The 23,097-nt window shown below is 41.2% G+C and overlaps 1 protein-coding gene across 1 annotated transcript; it reads left to right on the forward strand.

Moving 5' to 3' along the window:
• The first annotated feature begins 5,725 nt into the window (after positions 1–5,725).
• LOC148198316 (uncharacterized) lies at positions 5,726–22,777 on the forward strand. Its single transcript, XM_088115756.1, has 10 exons — positions 5,726–6,007; positions 6,173–6,687; positions 6,778–8,014; positions 8,096–8,407; positions 8,684–9,248; positions 9,521–10,094; positions 19,892–20,205; positions 20,308–20,480; positions 20,898–21,476; positions 22,622–22,777. The coding sequence occupies exons 1-10, from the start codon at positions 5,726–5,728 to the stop codon at positions 22,775–22,777; spliced, it is 4,707 nt and encodes a 1,568-aa protein (XP_087971882.1).
• The last annotated feature ends 320 nt before the right edge of the window (positions 22,778–23,097 follow it).

Below are 23,097 nucleotides of genomic sequence, written 5' to 3' on the forward strand. Positions count from 1 at the left end.
TTTTACACCCTAAGCTGCGCATTCTTTCACACTTTCAGACTTTTCTTTGCACAAACACTCCCACATACCTTCTCCAAGGTTTTCCACATCTTTTTACTCTTCCCTCTTAAGAAAATTTCTCTTCCACTCACTTTTTCACTAGTGTGCCATCAAAGTTTGGGGTTGGAAGAGAGCATTCTAGCTTGGAAGCATTCTCATTGCATCTAGTATCTCCACCCAAGTAAGTAAAATGCATTTTGTTCATTCTAGGGTTTTTGATTTTGAATATGATTGTCAAAGCATGAAGATTTAGGGGTTTTGACTTCTTGGCATGATTTGATGATATATTTGATGTTTGAACCGATTAAACTGCATGATTATGAACTGGAAAACTGAAAATTGCATTTGGGTGGAGGTAGGAAAGCTTTAAAACAGGTTTTTCAAAAATCTGCAGAGTTACCGCTGAGGGGTAAACTGCCGCTGAGCGGCACTCTGCCAGATTTGATTTTTCTGGTTTTGTGTGATCTGGAATGTGGTACTGGTGGCGCTGAGGGGAAATTCTGGCCCTCAGCGGTGGTTTAGCTTCGAAAGGAGTTGTCTTCTGTGTTTTACTAATGATTAACATCATGTTCTGTGGTTTGGTTTTGTGTTTTGAATGTAGGAATGGCATCCTCATCCGGAAAAAGATTGAAAACCATGGCAAACAAGAGAAAGGAAAAGGAACCAGAGCAACCCCATTCTAGCAGGTTCCTCTCTAGGAAACATGAGAAGCACTTTAAAGTGGTTCAGGACAGGAGACTTCTGATGGAGAGAAAGGTTGGAATGATACCTAACCTTGCTCCTCAATTTGGAGAGCAAGTGTTAGGGAATGATTGGGGAAAGCTAGCCACTTATCCTGCACCTGCCAATATAGCTGTGGTTAAGGAATTTTACACCAATGCAAAGAAGATTGGTGATTATCCAGCTGAGAATTATTTGGGCTATGTTAGAGGCCATGCTATCAGGTATGATCCTGATTCAATTAATAACTTTCTGGACACTGTATGGGCTGGTGAGCAGTGCCAGTTTGCTCTTTGCATGGAGGAAGGTGCTGATTATGAGGATGTGGAGAGAGTACTGTGTATACCTGGAGGGCACTTCCAAAGGAATAGATCTGGCTCAGTGGTTAACATTAGGAGGACGGATTTGACTCCTCTTGCAAAGTATTGGATGGCGTTTTCTCATGCCAACATTCAGCCATGTTCACATGTGTCAGATATTACTCTCAACAGGGCATTTTTCATTTATTGTGCTATCAGAAATTTGAATGTTAATATTGGGCAGGTGATAGCTGATGAGATTAGTGTGTGCGCTAATACTTCAAACAACAAAGCACCACTAGGACATCCTTCTTTGATCACGCACCTTTGCAAGATAGCTGGGGTGGACACTTCTGCTCCACCTTTTGAGAGGCCAAGAAAAGCTATTGATGAGGCCTACTATAGACAGTACTGTGGAGGTGATGATGCAGCTCAGCCAGTTCCACCACGCCGTGCTCGTAGAGAGAGAGGGCCAGCACAGAGCCAGACATCTGCTGAGACACATGAAGCAGAGCCATTCCAGATGAGGGACATGTATATGTCTCTTATAGGGGCTCAGTTGCAGTCCATTCACATAGGGCAGGTGGCCACTGCTGAGATGATTGTGGGGATGTATGATACACCTCCAGCCCACAGGTGGACTATGGATGAATTCCATAATGTGGTAGCTTGGCCAGAGGAGCCAGTGCATGGAGGAGGAGCTGGAGCAGCTGAAGCTTCAGCTAGAGAGATGGAAGAAGATGAAGCTGATGATGATGATGCATTTGAAGATGATGAAGATGAAGAGGAAGAGGAAGATACAGAGGACAACTCAGACTGATGAGGAGCTGAGATAACATTTACTGATAAATGCTATCATATGATTATGCTTTTGTGGTTTAAGTTTTCTGAACTTATTTGTTTTTGTTTTTAGATTAGGGTTTGATGTACTCTATTTGAAACCTGATTTCTTGTGATGGTTTGCTATTAACTGTGATGTTGTGATAAGTAATACTGAATGATGCTTATGATTAACTGATGTTGAGATGATGTGCACATTAAAATGCTTATACAGGTGATTCACAAGTTTTGTGAACAAATGCATGATATCATGATTGTGATTGTGAAATTAAGCAGGATGTGTATGTTAAATGTGAATGAGCTTATGTGTGAGATTTTGAGCTTCAGAGTTGTTATTGTTGAATGCTATTACTTTGAAAGCATGAATGGTTTTGCCCAGGTTTTCTATGATTGAATCAATTGCTTGTTTTGCATCATGTGATCAAGGCCATTTGTTGAAAACCTTTTTATTGGCCAAATTCATAAAATCAGCCCACTAAAAGAGAACACTGTGTGTTCTATCTTTTGAACCCTTAGCCTTGAATATACACTGAAAACCCTTAGTTGAAAATCTTTACCTTGAGTTAAGTAGAAGATCTTGTGTGGTATTGTTAAATATTGAAGTTTGGGGTTGTTGGGAAAAACATGAAAAGCATTGAGCTAAGAGTTAAAAAAAGTAAGAATATGCAAAGAAAAAGAAAAGAAAAGAAAAAGAAGCAAAGCTCAATGCAAAGGCAAAAGAAAGTTGGGAATGAATAAGATGATTGTGTTGTTATGATTCTATTAACTCAAGGATTTTGTGATCCAGAAAAACCAATTTTCTTGTTAGCCCAGCCACATTATAAGCCATAGAAAAGTCCTTGTGATGATGCATGCTTGTGAATGTTTTTGATTGTGGTAAAATGAAAGGCAAAGTTAATTCATGTAACATTGTGATAGTAGAGTGAATGAGTGATCATCTCTTATACACTTGAGTGTGAGTGAAACACTTGACTGAGTGAGGAAATATCACATGAACACATGAACATCCATGTTTAATTGATTGATCATTCATGAAAATAGCATTTGTTGGAATTTAAATGACTTTGTGAATACTAAAGCATGTGCACATCTTGATCGAACTCTTGGTCATAAGTTTGAGTGAAGTTTTTGCTTATCTTGAAAAGAAGATTTTTGAATGAAGTGAATCATCATATGAATTGGTTTAAAGATAGAGTTACATCTTATTTGCTTGAGGACAAGCAAAGTTTTAAGTTTGGGGTTGTGATAACAGTTGAAAAACTGTTATTTTCATGATTAAAAATTGACACTAAAAGCAACCTTTACACTTAGAAACTAGCTTGAAATCATGCTTTTCTGTATATTTTTGGAAATAAGAGAGCTGGACAGGTTTATGCTTGATTTCAGTGTTTTTGTGCAGGTTTTAAGGTGAATTTGGTAAAAGAAGTGAAGAAGGAGAGAGATGAAATCAGAAAAGACAATAAAAAGTGCAAAAGGAGAAGCCGAAGTCACCGCTCAGCGGCAGTTTACCGCTGAGCGGCACTCAGGAGTTTGCGGGAGGTCCGCTGAGGGGCAAAATGGCCGCTGAGGGGAGAAAACAAGTCACGCACTCACCGCTGAGCGGTATTTTACCGCTGAGCGGTACTCTGGAAGTCACGGGAGATCCGCTGAGGGGCAAAATGGCCGCTGAGGGGAGAAAACAAGTCACGCAATCACCGCTGAGCGGTAGTTTACCGCTGAGCGGCACTTTAATGGGCTTGGACTTGACTTTTTGTAATTTACGAATGATACATAAGCTTTAGGGTTTCCTAGGGTTAGGTATCTCTGGCTGGAACGAGGCAAACACTCTCTCTACCACCCCTTTGAAGGAGGATCTTGGATGCTGAGGCTTCCGCTTCACCTTTTTAGGGTTTATTCTTTCATTCTTTCATTGTAATTCATCTAGGTTCACCATGAATATGGTGAACTAACCTCTTTATGTTTGTTGGGGAATCAATGTAGTCTTGTGAAACTCTCATATATGGAATCTGTTTTTACATCTTTTAATTAAGACTTATGCTTTCTTTCATCATTAGTTAGGGTTTTTCCTCTTTGTTTAATGCTTGCATGGTTTAACTCATTCGATGCATGATTATTGGTTTTGTCGATACGGGAACGTACGGGGAAGTCTAGATCCGGGGAATTTCTCCCAATTTTATATTGGTTGTCGTTAAGCTCCTGTACTTATGAACTAATCATTAGGAATGCTAGGAATTGTATGAACTCGTGATTAGGGAGAAGCCTTCTGGAAAGGTACATTAGAGAGTGGCATTAACAATGGTGATTTGATCGTTGAATTCCTAAAATATATGAGAGTGGATAAGATGAAATTGAACCCCAACAACATATCCATACATAAATTTCATTGAAAGTGTTTATCTTTTGCTTTTTGCCATTGATCACAATTCATGCATACATGTTTATTTTCTGTCTTGCATTTTAAACCCCAATTAATTCGTTTGTAAGTCTTAGTTAATTAAGAAATCACATAACTAAACTAGGCCGTGAGTCCTTTGGGAAGAACGATACTTGGTCTTACCAAGTTTTATTACTTGAACGATTCGGTCATACTTGCCGATTGAAAACAAGTTTGTGACATTATAATTTGGTGTTCATAAATTTGTCCATCATGGACAGCAAAGTTAGTTATCATACATGGATCCTAGAGAGGGTGAGGGAAGTCAAACTGCCTTTCAAACCAATCAGTGATCAGCCGGTTAATGAAGAGCCCTCCCAAGACCTAGAGAGTGAAGAGATGAAGGAGTTGAAGGCAGAAGTGGAAAAATTGAGGGAGAGGAATGCTAGGTTGGGAAAGGAATTACAAACTGCGCGCAACGATTTTATTGATATGAGGAATGACAAAGAAGAAAAAGCACAGGCCTATGAAGAAATTGTCAGAAATCAGAAGGCCGAGAGAGATTATACATTCCGATTGAAGCAAGATCTAGCAGCCGCAAGCAAAGAGTTGGCCATGAGAGTGAAGGAGAAGAATGCGGCGTTAGAAGAGGGAAAACAGTGGAAGCACCTCTACGAAGAAGCCAAAAGAGAAAAGCGAGAAGCCCTGAAAAGACTAAGAGAAGCGCAGGTTCAGGTAGAAAAAGCGGGGCACGAGATGAAGGAAATGGCCATGTCGTTTGAGGCGGATATGAACCAGGAGCGTTGGAAGCTAGCAGAAGCAGAAGAAGAGCATCGAACTCTGATAAAACAAATGGAGGAATATATTGAGGAACAAGAGGAACGGTGGAGGTCGGTGGAGTTTGAAGAAAGGCATCAAGCCTTGGTGAAGCGAATGGAAGATCACATCGCAGAGCAAGAAGAGGCTGTGAAGCACTGGAAGGGGAGTTTTTCCCAATTGGCTATGTTGGCAAACGGGGCAATTGAAGACATCCCCAAGATGGTGTTGGACGCCGAAGCTAGTACCCACTTTTGTAACCCGCCGGAAGAAATCAAACTTTTTATTAATCATTGTAAATGGTTGGTAGGCGAGATGAAATCCTTCATCGTTCGAGCTCAGGAGTGATGTATAAATGAGATTATTGTATTTTGTGCCTTTAGGCAATGTATTGAACTGAATTTTCTTTAAATGAAAGATGCAGAATGTTCGTTTGGTACCAACTTGTGTTAATTTCCACCAGTGATGTTATCGTGATCCTGTGATTTCCACCTGTCACTAGCATGCATCATATTTTTCTTTAGCATATCCCATTCTCATCTAATTTGATTCGATTAAAATAATAAAGCAGTACGAGTGAGGGACAACGGCTAAGTTTCCACGACATCCCTACAGGACTCGAGCCAATTCAAGAGTCATGGACAATTGGGAGGAGTCGCATGAATCCATCAAGGCTGATGTTAGTTTGTTGAAAGACCAGGTTGGCCAGATCTTGGCAGCCCTCGAATCCCTAAAGACTACTGGGGAGTCTTCATCTGCACGAGTTGAGGGGAATGCCCACCATTATCCCCCGATGTTCAACGCTGTAAGCCAATCGGTCCCTTTTCCGATGTATGGCTTACCTCCAGGTTATACTCCTCCTACAGGAGAGTACCCAGAAGTAGAGCAAACTTCATTCTCCCTTCCCCCAACGGCTAATGTAATACTGACCGGCACTCAAGGACCTGTTTCAGTGTCGGCTCCCATAGGGGGCACGAGAATGAATGAGACCAACACAACTGATGGAATTCGGGTGACCCCAGTACCGCATATGGGTACTGGAGAGGGCTCTTCAGCCAAAGTCATACCACACACCATGTTGCAGGGAGTAGTTAGTAGTGCTGATGGGGCCAAGAGTAGGTTGGAAATTCTGGAGGAGAGATTGAGGGCCATTGAAGGGGTCGAAAGCTATGGGTTTGGAGATGTTGCGAGGCTGAGCTTGGTTCCCGGGGTGATGATACCACACAAATTTAAAGCACCGGAGTTCGAGAAATACAAAGGTAATACCTTCCCGAAAAGCCATCTGACCATGTACTGTAGAAAGATGGCTGCGTACGCTTACGATGATAAGTTACTCATCCATTTTTTTCAAGACAGTTTGGCTGGGGTAGCGTTGAACTGGTACACCCATCTTGAGGCGTCTCGAATTCGTTGCTGGGCAGACCTGGCAGACGCCTTTGTAAAGCAGTATATATACAACACGCACATCGCACCAGATCGACTGCAGCTGCAAAATATGTCAAAGAAGGACAACGAAACTTTCAAGGAATATGCCCAACGGTGGAGGGAGTTAGCTGCACAAGTCGAACCACCTTTGTATGACAGGGAGGTGGTGGCAATGTTTGTGAACACTCTCCAGCCGCCATTTTACGAGCACATGGTCGGGAACGTGTCTGCCAATTTCGCTGATATCATTATAATAGGCGAAAGGATAGAAATTGGGGTTAAAAGTGGGAAAATTGCATACAGTTCACCCGCAACCGCAAATTACAAAAAACCCAATTTCAATGCGGGAAAGAAGAAGGAAGGGGATGTGCATGCGGCATCGGCAATGCCTGTGTGGAGAGGTCAAGCTCCCACTCATAGCTTCCGACCATACTTGGGGCAACCCCCTCTTGCAGCTAATGCGGCGTTTGCTCATCAAGCCAGGCCTCAACAACAACAAGGATATTATCAACCGCCGTTGCCCCCAGCTGATACTTGGAGGGCTGGGGCAATTGCGGGTCCAAATCAGAATGCGGGCCAAAACCCTTACCCAAGAAGGAACCAGTTTGTTAATTTCACCCCTATCCCTACAACTTACACAGAATTGTTACTCCATCTCGTCAAAAGGGGTTTGGTTGCTATTTGTCCAATGAAGCCTATGCAACCTCCGTACCCCAGGGGTTATGATGCAGAGGCCAAATGTAGTTACCATGGAGGAGGTGTTGGTCACTCAACTGAGAGGTGTCTGGCTTTTAAACACAAAGTACAGGCTCTAATCGACTCTGGGTGGTTAAAGTTTCAAGAAGATAAACCCAGCATTGAGAATAACCCGCTTTCTGGGCATGGGAATGCCTCGACGAATGCCATCGAGGATGAAAAACATGAGCTGATAAGGGACGCGGGTGAAATCCGAAGTTCTAGAAAGTTTATCTTCAAGGCGCTGATAAAGGTGGGCCTTTTAAAAGGTGATTATGACGAGGACGTAACATGTGCGCTTCATCCGAATGATGGACACTCTATTGAGGAATGTGGTGAATTTGAATATGTTCTACAAGACCTGCTGGATCGGGGTTTGATGCAAGTATGCCACAAGGATGAGGAGGGGGAAGTGTTTACACAGATTAATGGGGAATCCGACGTAACTCTACCTGAGTCGTTGGTGATCCATTTCACTAGAACCCCCCCTATACCAGTGGCTGAAGAAAAGCCGTCTGTCGTCATTCGGGCGCCGTCTCCCTTTCTTTACAAAAGCGAGAAGGCTGTCCCTTGGAGGTATGGAGCACATGTGTTAGATGAGGGAAAGGGCGCAGATTCGGCCGTTGAAAACATAACAGGCATAGGTGGGATGACGAGAAGTGGTCGAATCTTCGCGTCACCAATGGTGACAAAAGAGGGGACCAATAATAATGAAACAACAATGGTCGCAAAGGCCAGGGAGGTCTTAAAAGGAAATGGCGCGCAGGTAGAGGAGACCCCTAACGAGGAGGAAAAGAAAGAAATATCCGAAGAAGAGGCCTGAGAATTTTTAAAATTCATTCAACAGAGTGAGTATAAGGTGGTGGAGCAGTTGAATCGCATGCCTGCTCGGATTTCCTTGTTAGAATTGCTTATGCATTCTACCTCTCACAGAAAGTTGTTGATGAAGGTACTCAGTGAGGCTCATGTTGAGCAAGGTATTTCGTTGAACAAGTTTGAGGGCATTGTTGGCAACATCATCGCTAATAATTACCTCACCTTTACTGATGAGGAGATACCCACTGAGGGGAGAGGGCATAACAAGGCTCTTCATGTCTCTGTGAAATGTTTAGATCACGTTATAGCGCGTGTCTTGGTGGACAATGGCTCCTCTCTGAACGTCATGCCAAAATCGACATTGGAGAAGCTCCCCTGTGATGGAATGCATATGAAGCCGAGCTCTATGATTGTGAGGGCATTTGACGGCAGTAAAAGGGTAGTGATGGGAGAAATTGAATTGCCCGTTCAAGTCGGTCCTTGTGTCTTTCAAGTGACCTTTCAAGTTATGGATATCCTCCCGGCTTATAGCTGTTTGTTGGGTTGCCCGTGGATCCATTCTGCAGGAGTTGTGCCTTCCACACTACACCAAAAGCTGAAATATGTTATGGGAGATAAGCTGGTGATAGTATCAGGAGAGGAGGACCTCCTTGTGAGCGGACCATCGTCCACGCGATATATCGAGGTGGCTGAGGAAGCTCTTGAAGCAGCCTTCCAGTCATTGGAGATTGTGGGAAATGCCTATGTGGAGCCATTCCTAGTAAACCCACATTTGTCACGTGCTTCTATCATGATGGCTAAGGTCTTGCTGAAAGAGGGGTATATACCTGGTAGAGGTTTGGGCAAGCATGGGCAGGGGCGAACTTTCCCCCTAAAGGTCGTTGAGAATAGAAACCGATATGGCCTAGGGTACAAGCCCACCAAAGAGGACAAGAGAAGGCTGATGGAAGAAAGGAGAGAGCGCGGCCTGGCTCGTGTAGAAAGGCGTGAGCCCAGGGCGGAAAGGATTGGTATTCGTGACATCAAGGAGAGCTTTCGTAGTGCTGGATGGATCAACGCGGGCCATATAGCTGTCGTGGAGGATGAAGATAGCTCTGAATGCTCAAGTTTCGTGCGGGCCTGCTCCACAGCTGCACCACTCAACAATTGGGAAACTCTGAGTTTACCCGTGATGCTTAATTTGAGTAAAATGTAATAGTTTTAATTAATCCTATAGCTTCACCCGGGGCTTTAGGATTCATGACTTACGGGTTGACGTTTAGTTTTTGTGCTCAGCGTGATAATCAAATTGTGTTTGTTTGTGTTTTATCATCATTTTGCATTCGTCATCGGTTTTTCCTTTTTTATTTATTCTTCTTTTTTTATAAATTTCAATAATGCAGATATGACAATGAAAGTTTTGAAAATAACAATGTCGATATTCCTAATTTTGAGCACCCTATCGATAATACGGAAGATGATTATGAAGATGATCGGGAACCCTCTCCAGAACTCTTGAGATTAGTGGAAGAAGAGTCTAAAGAGATAAAACCCCATCAGGAGGATGTTGAAATGCTCAACTTGGGACAGGAAGGAGAGATAAAGGAAGTAAAGATCGGTACTGGCATGAAAAAGGAAGTGAGGGAGGGGTTGCGAGCCCTATTGAAGGAATTTAAGGATGTGTTCGCTTGGTCTTATAGTGACATGCCAGGTTTGGATGCCGATATTGTGCAACACAAGCTCCCACTTAAATCGGAATACCTCCCAGTCAAGCAAAAACTAAGAAGAATGAAACCAGAAATGTCATTGAAAATTAAGGAAGAGGTTCAGAAACAATTCGACGCAGGATTTCTGGCTGTGGCGAGATACCCACAATGGGTAGCAAATATTGTACCAGTGCCTAAGAAAGATGGTAAGGTTCGAATGTGCGTTGACTATCATGATTTGAATCGTGCAAGTCCGAAGGATAACTTCCCTTTACCACACATCGACACTTTGGTTGATAATACGGCCAAGTACTCGCTATTTTCGTTCATGGATGGTTTCTCGGGGTATAATCAGATCAAGATGGCGCCTGAGGACATGGAAAAGACTACCTTTATCACGTTGTGGGGAACCTTTTGTTATAAGGTGATGTCTTTTGGGCTCAAGAATGCTGGGGCAACATATCAAAGGGCGATGGTGACACTTTTTCATGATATGATGCACAAGGAGATCGAAGTTTATGTGGATGACATGATCGCAAAGTCTGAATCGGAAGAAGAGCACATCCTCAACTTGAAGAAATTATTTGAGAGATTGAGAAAATATAAACTCAGGTTAAACCCCGCCAAATGCACGTTTGGAGTGAAGTCTGGGAAATTATTAGGTTTTGTGGTTAGCCAAAAAGGGATAGAAGTGGATCCTGACAAAGTGCGAGTGATGGACAAATTTATGATCACCAAAATATGATGTCACAAACTTGTTTAACAATCGGCAAGTATGACCGAATCGTTTCAAGTAATAAACTCGGTAAGACCAAGTATCGTTCTCCCAAAGGACTCACGGCCTAGTTTAGTTATGTGATTTGTTGATTAGCTAAGACTTAAGAACAAAATAATTGGATTTTAATATGCAAAAGAGGAAAATAAACATGTATGCATGAGGTTGATCAATGGCTAAAACAAAAGACAAGCACTTTCAATGAAATATATTGATGAATATGTTGTTGGGGGTCAATTTCATCTTATCCACTCTCATATATTTTAGGAATTCAACATTCAAGTCATCATTGTTAATGCCACTCTCTAAATTACCTTTCAAGAAGGCTTCTCCCTAATTAGGAGTTCATACAATTCCTAGCATTCCTAATAATTAGTTTTTTTTAGCACAGGAGCTTAAGGCAACCAATATACTATTGGGAGAAATTCCCCGGATCTAGACTTCCCCGTACGTTCCCGTATCGACAAAATCAATAATCATGCATTGAATGAGTTAAACAAAGCATGCATTAAGCAAAGAGGAAAAACCCTAACTAATGATGAAAGAAAGCATAAGTCTTAATTAAAAGATGTAAAAACAGATTCCATATATGAGAGTTTCACAAGACTACATTGATTCCCCAACAAACATAAAGAGGTTAGTTCACCATATTCATGGTGAACCTAGATGAATTACAATGAAAGAATGAAAGAATAAACCCTAAAAAGGTGAAGCGGAAGCCTCAGCATCCAAGATCCTCCTTCAAAGGGGTGGTAGAGAGAGTGTTTGTCTCGTTCCAGCCAGAGATACCTAACCCTAGGAAACCCTAAAGCTTATGTATCATTCGTAAATTACAAAAGGTCAAGTCCAAGCCCATTAAAGTGCCGCTCAGCGGTAAACTACCGCTCAGCGGTGATTGCATGACTAGTTTTCTCCCCTCAGCGGCCATTTTGCCCCTCAGCGGATCTCCCGTGACTTCCAGAGTACCGCTCAGCGGTAAAATACCGCTCAGCGGTGAGTGCGTGACTTGTTTTCTCCCCTCAGCGGCCATTTTGCCCCTCAGCGGACCTCCCGCAAACTCCTGAGTGCCGCTCAGCGGTAAACTGCCGCTGAGCGGTGACTTCGGCTTCTCCTTTTGCACTTTTTATTGTCTTTTCTGATTTCATCCCTCTCCTTCTTCACTTCTTTTACCAAATTCACCTTAAAACCTGCACAAAAACACTGAAATCAAGCATAAACCTGTCCAGCTCTCTTATTTCCAAAAATATACAGAAAAGCATGATTTCAAGCTAGTTTCTAAGTGTAAAGGTTGCTTTTAGTGTCAATTTTAATCATGAAAATAACAGTTTTTCAACTGTTATCACAACCCCAAACTTAAAACTTTGCTTGTCCTCAAGCAAATAAGATGTAACTCTATCTTTAAACCAATTCATATGATGATTCACTTCATTCAAAAATCTTCTTTTCAAGATAAGCAAAAACTTCACTCAAACTTATGACCAAGAGTTCGATCAAGATGTGCACATGCTTTAGTATTCACAAAGTCATTTAAATTCCACCAAATGCTATTTTCATGAATGATCAATCAATTAAACATGGATGTTCATGTGTTCATGTGATATTTCCTCACTCAGTCAAGTGTTTCACTCACACTCAAGTGTATAAGAGATGATCACTCATTCACTCTACTATCACAATGTTACATGAATTAACTTTGCCTTTCATTTTACCACAATCAAAAACATTCACAAGCATGCATCATCACAAGGACTTTTCTATGGCTTATAATGTGGCTGGGCTAACAAGAAAATTGGTTTTTCTGGATCACAAAATCCTTGAGTTAATAGAATCATAACAACACAATCATCTTATTCATTCCCAACTTTCTTTTGCCTTTGCATTGAGCTTTGCTTCTTTTTCTTTTCTTTTCTTTTTCTTTGCATATTCTTACTTTTTTTAACTCTTAGCTCAATGCTTTTCATGTTTTTCCCAACAACCCCAAACTTGAATATTTAACAATACCACACAAGATCTTCTACTTAACTCAAGGTAAAGATTTTCAACTAAGGGTTTTCAGTGTATATTCAAGGCTAAGGGTTCAAAAGATAGAACACACAGTGTTCTCTTTTAGTGGGCTGATTTATGAATTTGGCCAATAAAAAGGTTTTCAACAAATGGGCTTGATCACATGATGCAAAACAAGCAATTGATTCAATCATAGAAAACCTGGGCAAAACCATTCATGCTTTCAAAGTAATAGCATTCAACAATAACAACTCTGAAGCTCAAAATCTCACACATAAGCTCATTCACATTTAACATACACATCCTGCTTAATTTCACAATCACAATCATGATATCATGCATTTGTTCACAAAGCTTGTGAATCACCTGTATAAGCATTTTAATGTGCACATCATCTCAACATCAATTAATCATAAGCATCATTCAGTATTACTTATCACACAATCACAGTTAATAGCAAACCATCACAAGAAATCAGGTTTCAAATAGAGTACATCAAACCCTAATCTATAAACAAAAACAAATAAGTTCAGAAAACTTAAACCACAAAAGCATAATCATATGATAGCATTTATCAGTAAATGTTATCTCAGCTCCTCATCAGTCTGAGTTGTCCTCTGTATCTTCCTCTTCCTCTTCATCTTCATCATCTTCAAATGCATCATCATCATCAGCTTCATCTTCTTCCATCTCTCTAGCTGAAGCTTCAGCTGCTCCAGCTCCTCCTCCATGCACTGGCTCCTCTGGCCAAGCTACCACATTATGGAATTCATCCATAGTCCACCTGTGGGCTGGAGGTGTATCATACATCCCCACAATCATCTCAGCAGTGGCCACCTGCCCTCTGTGAATGGACTGCAACTGAGCCCCTATAAGAGACATATACATGTCCCTCATCTGGAATGGCTCTGCTTCATGTGTCTCAGCAGATGTCTGGCTCTGTGCTGGCCCTCTCTCACTACGAGCACGGCGTTGTGGAACTGGCTGAGCTGCATCATCACTTCCACAGTACTGTCTATAGTAGGCCTCATCAATAGCTTTTCTTGGCCTCTCAAAAGGTGGAGCAGAAGTGTCCACCCCAGCTATCTTGCAAAGGTGCGTGATCAAAGAAGGATGTCCTAGTGGTGCTTTGTTGTTTGAAGTATTAGCGCACACACTAATCTCATCAGCTATCACCTGCCCAATATTAACATTCAAATTTCTGATAGCACAATAAATGAAAAATGCCCTGCTGAGAGTAATATCTGACACATGTGAACATGGCTGAATGTTGGCATGAGAAAACGCCATCCAATACTTTGCAAGAGGAGTCAAATCCGTCCTCCTAATGTTAACCACTGAGCCAGATCTATTCCTTTGGAAGTGTCCTCCAGGTATACACAGTACTCTCTCCACATCCTCATAATCAGCACCTTCCTCCATGCAAAGAGCAAACTGGCACTGCTCACCAGCCCATACAGTGTCTAGAAAGTTATTAATTGAATCAGGATCATACCTGATAGCATGGCCTCTAACATAGCCCAAATAATTCTCAGCTGGATAATCACCAATCTTCTTTGCATTGGTGTAAAATTCCTTAACCACAGCTATATTGGCAGGTGCAGGATAAGTGGCTAGCTTTCCCCAATCATTCCCTAACACTTGCTCTCCAAATTGAGGAGCAAGGTTAGGTATCATTCCAACCTTTCTCTCCATCAGAAGTCTCCTGTCCTGAACCACTTTAAAGTGCTTCTCATGTTTCCTAGAGAGGAACCTGCTAGAATGGGGTTGCTCTGGTTCCTTTTCCTTTCTCTTGTTTGCCATGGTTTTCAATCTTTTTCCGGATGAGGATGCCATTCCTACATTCAAAACACAAAACCAAACCACAGAACATGATGTTAATCATTAGTAAAACACATAACACAACTCCTTTCGAAGCTAAACCACCGCTGAGGGCCAGAATTTCCCCTCAGCGCCACCAGTACCACATTCCAAATCACACAAAACCAGAAAAATCAAATATGGCAGAGTGCCGCTCAGCGGCAATTTACCCCTCAGCGGTAACTCTGCAGATTTTTGAAAAACCTGTTTTAAAGCTTTCCTAACTCCACCCAAATGCAATTTTCAGTTTTCCAGTTCATAATCATGCAGTTTAATCGGTTCAAACATCAAATATATCATCAAATCATGTAAAGAAATCAAAACCCCTAAATCTTCATGCTTTGACAATCATATTCAAAATCAAAAACCCTAGAATGAACAAAATGCATTTTACTTACTTGGGTGGAGATACTAGATGCAATAAGAATGTTTCCAAGCTAAGATACTCTCTTCCAACCCCAAACTTAAATGGAACACTAGTAAGCAAGTGAGTGGAAGAGAAATTTTCAAGAGGAAAGAATGAAAAGATGTGGAAAACCTTGGAAAAGGTATGTGGAAGTGTTTGTGCAGAGAAGAGCCTGGATAGAAAACCTAAACCGCAGCTTGGGGTATAAAAATACCCTAATGGGCTCGGGTCCCGCTAAGGGGAAACTAAAGCCCATCTGCGAGAGTACCGCTCAGCGGTAAGTTACCGCTCAGCGGCACTTTCGTGATGTGCTCTTCTCCTTCTTTTCTTAACCTACGTGCCTCCCATACATGCCCCTCACTGGTTCCCTGCTGATGGACAAATTTATGAACACCAAATTATGATGTCACAAACTTGTTTTCAATCGGCAAGTATGACCGAATCGTTCAAGTAATAAAACTTGGTAAGACCAAGTATCGTTCTTCCCAAAGGACTCTCGGCCTAGTTTAGTTATGTGATTTCTTAATTAACTAAGACTTACAAACGAATTAATTGAGGTTTAAAATGCAAGACAGAAAATAAACATGTATGCATGAATTGTGATCAATGGCAAAAAGCAAAAGATAAACACTTTCAATGAAATTTATGTATGGATATGTTGTTGGGGTTCAATTTCATCTTATCCACTCTCATATATTTTAGGAATTCAACGATCAAATCACCATTGTTAATGCCACTCTCTAATGTACCTTTCCAAAAGGCTTCTCCCTAATCACGAGTTCATACAATTCCTAGCATTCCTAATGATTAGTTCATAAGTTCAGGAGCTTAACGACAACCAATATAAAATTGGGAGAAATTCCCCGGATCTAGACTTCCCCGTACGTTCCCGTATCGACAAAACCAATAATCATGCATCGAATGAGTTAAACCATGCAAGCATTAAACAAAGAGGAAAAACCCTAACTAATGATGAAAGAAAGCATAAGTCTTAATTAAAAGATGTAAACACAGATTCCATATATGAGAGTTTCACAAGACTACATTGATTCCCCAACAAACATAAAGAGGTTAGTTCACCATATTCATGGTGAACCTAAATGAATTACAATGAAAGAATGAAAGAATAAACCCTAAAAAGGTGAAGCGGAAGCCTCAGCATCCAAGATCCTCCTTCAAAGAGGTGGTAGAGAGAGTGTTTGCCTCGTTCCAGCCACAGATGCCTAACCCTAGGAAACCCTAAAGCTTATGTATCATTCGTAAATTACAAAAAGTCAAGTCCAAGCCCATTAAAGTGCCGCTCAGCGGTAAACTACCGCTCAGCGGTGAGTGCGTGACTTGTTTTCTCCCCTCAGCGGCCAATTTGCCCCTCAGCGGACCTCCCGCAAACTCCTGAGTGCCGCTCAGCGGTAAACTGCCGCTGAGCGGTGACTTCGGCTTCTCCTTTTGCACTTTTTGTTGTCTTTTCTGATTTCATCTCTCTCCTTCTTCACTTCTTTTACCAAATTCACCTTAAAACCTGCACAAAAACACTGAAATCAAGCATAAACCTGTCCAACTCTCTTATTTCTAAAAATATACAGAAAAACATGATTTCAAGCTAATTTCTAAGTGTGAAGGTTGCTTTTAGTGTCAATTTTGATCATGAAAATAACAGTTTTTCAACTGTTATCACCTGCAATTCAATGTTTAAAATGCTTATGCAAACCCTAACTAAAATAATAACAAACAGAAATATTCAATCAACTGGGTTGCCTCCCAGGTAGCGCTTGTTTAACGTCACGAGCCTGACCCAAAATCCACCAACACCCATCAGTAGGTGTTACAGCCATTGTATCCTTCAGTAGATACTTAACCACCTAGCATCCTTCAGTAGATGCTATATCCAACAAAATAAATACAGAAATAATGTTCAAAAATTACAAATTACAAAACCAAATAAAAAGTTTTTAAATTCACTGGGTTGCCTCCCAGCAAGCGCTCTTTTAATGTCATTAGCTTGACCCAATAAAGTTCAAGTTCCATCTTCTTTGTAATTGATGTTGTTATTCCACCAACTCCTCAGCTGTTTCCTTTGAACTGTTTTGGTTCTTCTAGAACATGGAGACTCTATCTCTATCATCTCCTTCTCTTTAAAGCCCTTCACAACCCACAACTTGTTCTTGATTCTAACAGGTGTGCCAAGTTGGAGTCTTCTTTTCTTCCAGTCTCTAGGAATTTCTTCTCCTCTTCCAATCTCTTCTACCTTGGGTACCTGAAACAACAAACAATGGTTACCTGAAACCTCAAGATTTTCATCTTTACGGCTAGTCATGGGTGCATCTCGAAATGCAGCTTTATAACTAGCTTCTTCCTCCTTTGCTTGCATCTCATCTTTGAAAACATCTACCACCACTCTCTCCTCTCTATCCTGGAGCACCACTATACCTTCATTTACATCTATGATAGCCCTGGCCGTTTTCATAAACGGTCTTCCAAGTATGATAGGTATCTTCTCAGTCTCCATCTTCATCACCACAAAGTCTGCCAAGAACTGAAGTTTGCCAACACAAACTATAATGTCCTCTACAATCCCACATGGCTCCTTTGAAGATCCATCGGCCATTACTATTTTAATCCTGCTGAGGCATCAAGCATCATCTTGGTTTGTGAACCAAGCCCTCCAAGGAAAGTTAAGACTACTTCCTGTTCTTCAAAGCCATGCGTGGGTGTTTTTCTTAGCAGACTTTTGTATCTATCCCATGCATGCCCCAGTGATTCTTCCATGCCCTGCTTAAATGAAGATATCTCTTGCTTGCCTTTTGTCACCTTTGATTGTGGAAAGTACTTGTTCAAAAACTTTGTTACCACTGCTTCCCACTCTGTGAAACTTCCTTCTGGAAAAGAGTTCAACCAAAGCTTAGCATTGCCTCCCAATGAGAAAGGAAACAAACTAAGTTTGATTGCTTCGTCTGGCACCCCATTGATTTTCACTGTGTTGCAAATTTCATTAAATGTAGTAAGGTGCTCATATGGGCTTTCATGAGATAACCCATTGAATTGATTACTCTTCACCAGTTGGATCAATGCTGGTTTGACCTCCATATTGGCTGCATTGACTCTAGGTCTAGCTATGCTGTTAAAATGTTGAGGTCCAGCTACATTGGTGTAATCAGCAAGAGTTCTTCTGATATGATTATTCTCCATATTTTCTGTGCTATTGTCAGAACCTTGTGGTGATGGTTGCAACAGAGTTTCCGGAGGAGGGAAAAGTTCTCTAGATGTTCTGATTCTTCTCCTCCGTCTACTGTCTTCTAATCCTTCAAGCAACGGTTCTGTTGTTTTCTTGCTCCTAGTTCGAATTGCCTCCTGCATACACAAGAACACAAAACCCTAAAAGATTTGGTTAGCACAAAAAGATATAAAAGAAAATATAAGATTCAGAAAATAAAGACAGAAAACAGAAAAAAAATAAAATAAAATAAAAATTCGAAATTTAAAAATAAAATAAAAAAAAATAAGTCAAAGATAATTAATAATCACACAAATTAACCAGTTAAACCACGAGTCCCAGGCAGCGGCGCCAAAAACTTGATGGACAAATTTATGAACACCAAATTATGATGTCACAAACTTGTTTTCAATCGGCAAGTATGACCGAATCGTTCAAGTAATAAAACTTGGTAAGACCAAGTATCGTTCTTCCCAAAGGACTCACGGCCTAGTTTAGTTATGTGATTTCTTAATTAACTAAGACTTACAAACGAATTAATTGGGGTTTAAAATGCAAGACAGAAAATAAACATGTATGCATGAATTGTGATCAATGGCAAAAAGCAAAAGATAAACACTTTCAATGAAATTTATGTATGGATATGTTGTTGGGGTTCAATTTCATCTTATCCACTCTCATATATTTTAGGAATTCAACGATCAAATCACCATTGTTAATGCCACTCTCTAATGTACCTTTCCAGAAGGCTTCTCCCTAATCACGAGTTCATACAATTCCTAGCATTCCTAATGATTAGTTCATAAGTACAGGAGCTTAACGACAACCAATATAAAATTGGGAGAAATTCCCCGGATCTAGACTTCCCCGTACGTTCCCGTATCGACAAAACCAATAATCATGCATCGAATGAGTTAAACCATGCAAGCATTAAACAAAGAGGAAAAACCCTAACTAATGATGAAAGAAAGCATAAGTCTTAATTAAAAGATGTAAAAACAGATTCCATATATGAGAGTTTCACAAGACTACATTGATTCCCCAACAAACATAAAGAGGTTAGTTCACCATATTCATGGTGAACCTAGATGAATTACAATGAAAGAATGAAAGAATAAACCCTAAAAAGGTGAAGCGGAAGCCTCAGCATCCAAGATCCTCCTTCAAAGGGGTGGTAGAGAGAGTGTTTGCCTCGTTCCAGCCAGAGATACCTAACCCTAGGAAACCCTAAAGCTTATGTATCATTCGTAAATTACAAAAAGTCAAGTCCAAGCCCATTAAAGTGCCGCTCAGCGGTAAACTACCGCTCAACGGTGATTGCATGACTTGTTTTCTCCCCTCAGCGGCCATTTTGCCCCTCCGCGGATCTCCCGTGACTTCCAGAGTACCGCTCAGCGGTAAAATACCGCTCAGCGGTGAGTGCGTGACTTGTTTTCTCCCCTCAGCGGCCATTTTGCCCCTCAGCGGACCTCCCGCAAACTCCTGAGTGCCGCTCAGCGGTAAACTGCCGCTGAGCGGTGACTTCGGCTTCTCCTTTTGCACTTTTTATTGTCTTTTCTGATTTCATCTCTCTCCTTCTTCACTTCTTTTACCAAATTCACCTTAAAACCTGCACAAAAACACTGAAATCAAGCATAAACCTGTCCAGCTCTCTTATTTCCAAAAATATACAGAAAAGCATGATTTCAAGCTAGTTTCTAAGTGTAAAGGTTGCTTTTAGTGTCAATTTTAATCATGAAAATAACAGTTTTTCAACTGTTATCAGCGAGCAATATCAGAAATGCCTACGCCCAGAAGGGAAAAGGAGGTTCGCGGTTTTTTGGGTAGATTGAACTACATTGCTAGATTCATCTCCCAATTAACCGCTACCTGTGAACCAATTTCAGGTTGCTACGAAAGAATCAGGCTGTGGTTTGGAACGAGGATTTTCAGGCCGCTTTTGAAAAGATCAAACAATACTTGCAAGACCCCCCTGTGTTGCGTCCACCCGAGCCAAGAGGACCACTCATTTTGTATCTAACTGTATTGGAAAATTCAATGGGCTGTGTATTGGGTCAACATGATGAAGCTGGAAAAACAGAGCATGCAATATACTACTTGAGCAAGAAATTCACCGACTGCGAACAACGATATTCGTCGTTAGAGCGGACTTGTTGTGCATTGGCATGGGCTGCTCATCGCTTAAGGCAATACATGTTCAGTCACACTACTTGGTTGATATCCAAGATGGATCCTATCAAGTTCATTTTTGAAAAGCCTGCTCTCACTGGAAGGATAGCTCGGTGGCAGATGCTATTGTCAGAATATGACATCGTATATGTTACTCAAAAATCCGTCAAGGGTAGTGCTCTAGCGGAATACCTAGCTCATCAACCCATTAGCGATTATCAACCAATGCAACCTGAATTTCCCGATGAAGATATCAAGGCTCTACTCGAGGAGAACGGAGAAGACCGAGACGAAAAAGCATGGACGGTATTATTCGACGGAGCCTCGAATGTGATGGGACATGGAATAGGGGCAGTGCTTGTTTCTCCAGGGAAGCAGTACATACCAATGACAGCAAGGTTGTGTTTTAATTGTACGAATAACATCGCAGAATATGAGGCTTGTGCTATGGGTATTCGGGCGGCAATCGAATCTAAGGCAAGAGTTCTAGATGTATACGGAGATTCAGCTTTGGTCATCCACCAGTTGAAGGGAGAATGGGAGACTAGGGATACAAAATTAATTCCCTACCAGGCTTACATCAAGGGATTGATAGAGTATTTCGACTCCATCACATTTAACCACATACCGCGAGAAGATAATCAATTGGCAGATGCGTTGGCTACCTTGTCATCGATGTTTGAAGTTGATCAAGATGCAGAATTACCAATGATTAAAATGAAGAGCCATGCAGAGCCAGCATATTGTCATTTCATCGAGGAGGAATTAGACGGTAAACCTTGGTATTTTGATATCAAGCATTATCTTAAGACCCGAGAATACCCTGAGAAAGCATCTGAAAACGATAAAAGGCCGCTAAGGAGATTGGCGGGCAATTTTATCTTGAGTGGGGATATTTTATACAAGAGAAATCACGACATGGTCCTCCTCAGATGTGTGGATGCAAAGGAGGCTGAGCTGATATTGAAAGAAGTGCACGAGGGTACCTTCGGCACGCACATGAACGGGCACTCGATGGCCAGGAAGATATTGAGAGCTGGTTATTTTTGGCTGACCATGGAAAGTGATTGTTGCACACATGTGAGAAAGTGTGAGAAATGTCAGAAGTATGCGGATAATATCAATATGCCACCTACGACTCTAAGCGTGTTGTCTGCACCGTGGCCATTTTCGATGTGGGGGATAGATGTCATTGGAGCTATAGAGCCGAAGGCGTCAAATGGACATCGTTTCGTACTAGTCGCAATCGATTACTTCACCAAATGGGTGGAGGCTGCTTCTTACGCCAACGTGACTAGAAAGGTGGTGACCAGATTCATAAAAAGGGAGTTGATCTGTAGATACGGGCTCCCTAACAGAATCATCACTGATAATGCCACTAACCTGAACAACCAGATGATGGCGGAGTTATGTGAGGAATTCAAGATTCATCATCATAATTCTTCTCCTTACCGTCCAAAGATGAATGGGGCGGTAGAGGCTGCCAATAAGAATATCAAGAAAATCGTGCAAAAGATGGTGGTCACCTATAAGGACTGGCACGAAATGCTTCCTTTTGCTCTCCATGGATATCGCACATCGGTACGAACATCAACTGGAGCAACACCTTTCTCGCTTGTGTATGGGATGGAAGCAGTACTTCCATTTGAGGTGGAAATTCCGTCCTTACGAGTGTTAATGGAAACCCAACTAGAGGAAGCTGAGTGGGTTCAAGCTCGATTTGATCAGCTCAATTTCATTGAAGAAAAAAGGTTAACAGCAGTGTGTCATGGGCAATTGTACCAAAGAAGAATGAAAAATGCATTTGACAAAAGGGTGCATCCAAGAGAATTCCACGAAGGCGAGCTGGTGTTGAAGAAGATCTTGCCTGTACAAAAGGATCATAGAGGCAAGTGGACCCCGAATTATGAAGGGCCATTCGTAGTGAAGAAAACATTCTCTGGTGGGGCACTAATTCTCACAAGGATGGATGGAGAGGAGTTACCATTACCGGTTAATTCGGATGCGGTCAAAAAGTTTTACGCATGATGATTCCGTGATGGGGGAATGCTGTTAAGGGATATTGACATGATCTTTACAGTTTGTTGTACTCTGTGTTATTTCATTCAATAAATACGGCACGGTTTCATTCATATTTTGGTTTGCATGCGTTTTGAAATATTGCATGTCGTGCTGAGCTTTTAGGTAAATAAGGGAAAATAAAGGCAATGATATTTAAGCACACTTGAGTACAAGCATCGCGGGTATATTCAGTTGGCACAAGCTCGTTCCTGAGGGATGTCGTGAAAGACTAAAAAAGGAGAGAATAAAAATGCACATGTTGAATTCATTGTCGATTAAGTTGTCTAGGGCATAGTACGTTCAAAAAAAAGTAGTAAATAAATGAGGTTTTGAAAAAAAAACAATAACTTGAAATGGCAAAGATGTGGAGTCTTCTCCTGATTCAGGGTTTCGGGGGTAACTTGTATTCATTTCTCGTTAAAGCATCTGCCTTCATATCGCGTGAACCCATAACCTTCTTCATTTCCTTCGAAACAAAGGATTGTCGTGGATATAACACTGGGGCAGGTTGGCCTGGCCAAAATTTCCCTCACTTGCGCTAGCAGAGTGATCCCCAAATCCCTTGAGACAAACAAGGGAACTCTAAAAAAAAAAAAAAAAAATAAAAAAAAAAAAAGAAAAAAAATGAATGACGCATGTTGAGGTCATCCAATCGTAGAGTTAATCTTTTGAAAATAAAGCAATCAGAGTTCGAAATGATGTGTGGCCTCCTTTCTTTATCCCAAAAAAAAAAAAAAAAAAAAAAACACAAAAATATATCCATTGGTACCCTGTTTTGAAGCCAAAAATAAATCCTTTTTCAAAATTATTCCCAAGCAAGGGTTATCATCAGTATGGGTCAACCCAAGAAGCAGATGAAGAG

This window comes from Vigna umbellata, chromosome 5 (genome assembly GCF_029865625.1).
Source record: "Vigna umbellata cultivar VRB3 chromosome 5, Vumbellata_1.0, whole genome shotgun sequence".
NCBI lineage: Eukaryota > Viridiplantae > Streptophyta > Magnoliopsida > Fabales > Fabaceae > Vigna > Vigna umbellata.

Bases quoted from the DNA above. Each gene is read 5' to 3' on its own strand.
- LOC148198316 (XM_088115756.1), top strand. From the start codon at position 5,726: ATGGACAATTGGGAGGAGTCGCATGAATCCATCAAGGCTGATGTTAGT. The intron at 8,408-8,683 runs GTCATGCCAAAA...ATGGGAGATAAG, and splicing joins ACAATGGCTCCTCTCTGAAC to CTGGTGATAGTATCAGGAGA. The intron at 20,481-20,897 runs GTATTATTCGAC...ATTAAAATGAAG, and splicing joins GAGACGAAAAAGCATGGACG to AGCCATGCAGAGCCAGCATA.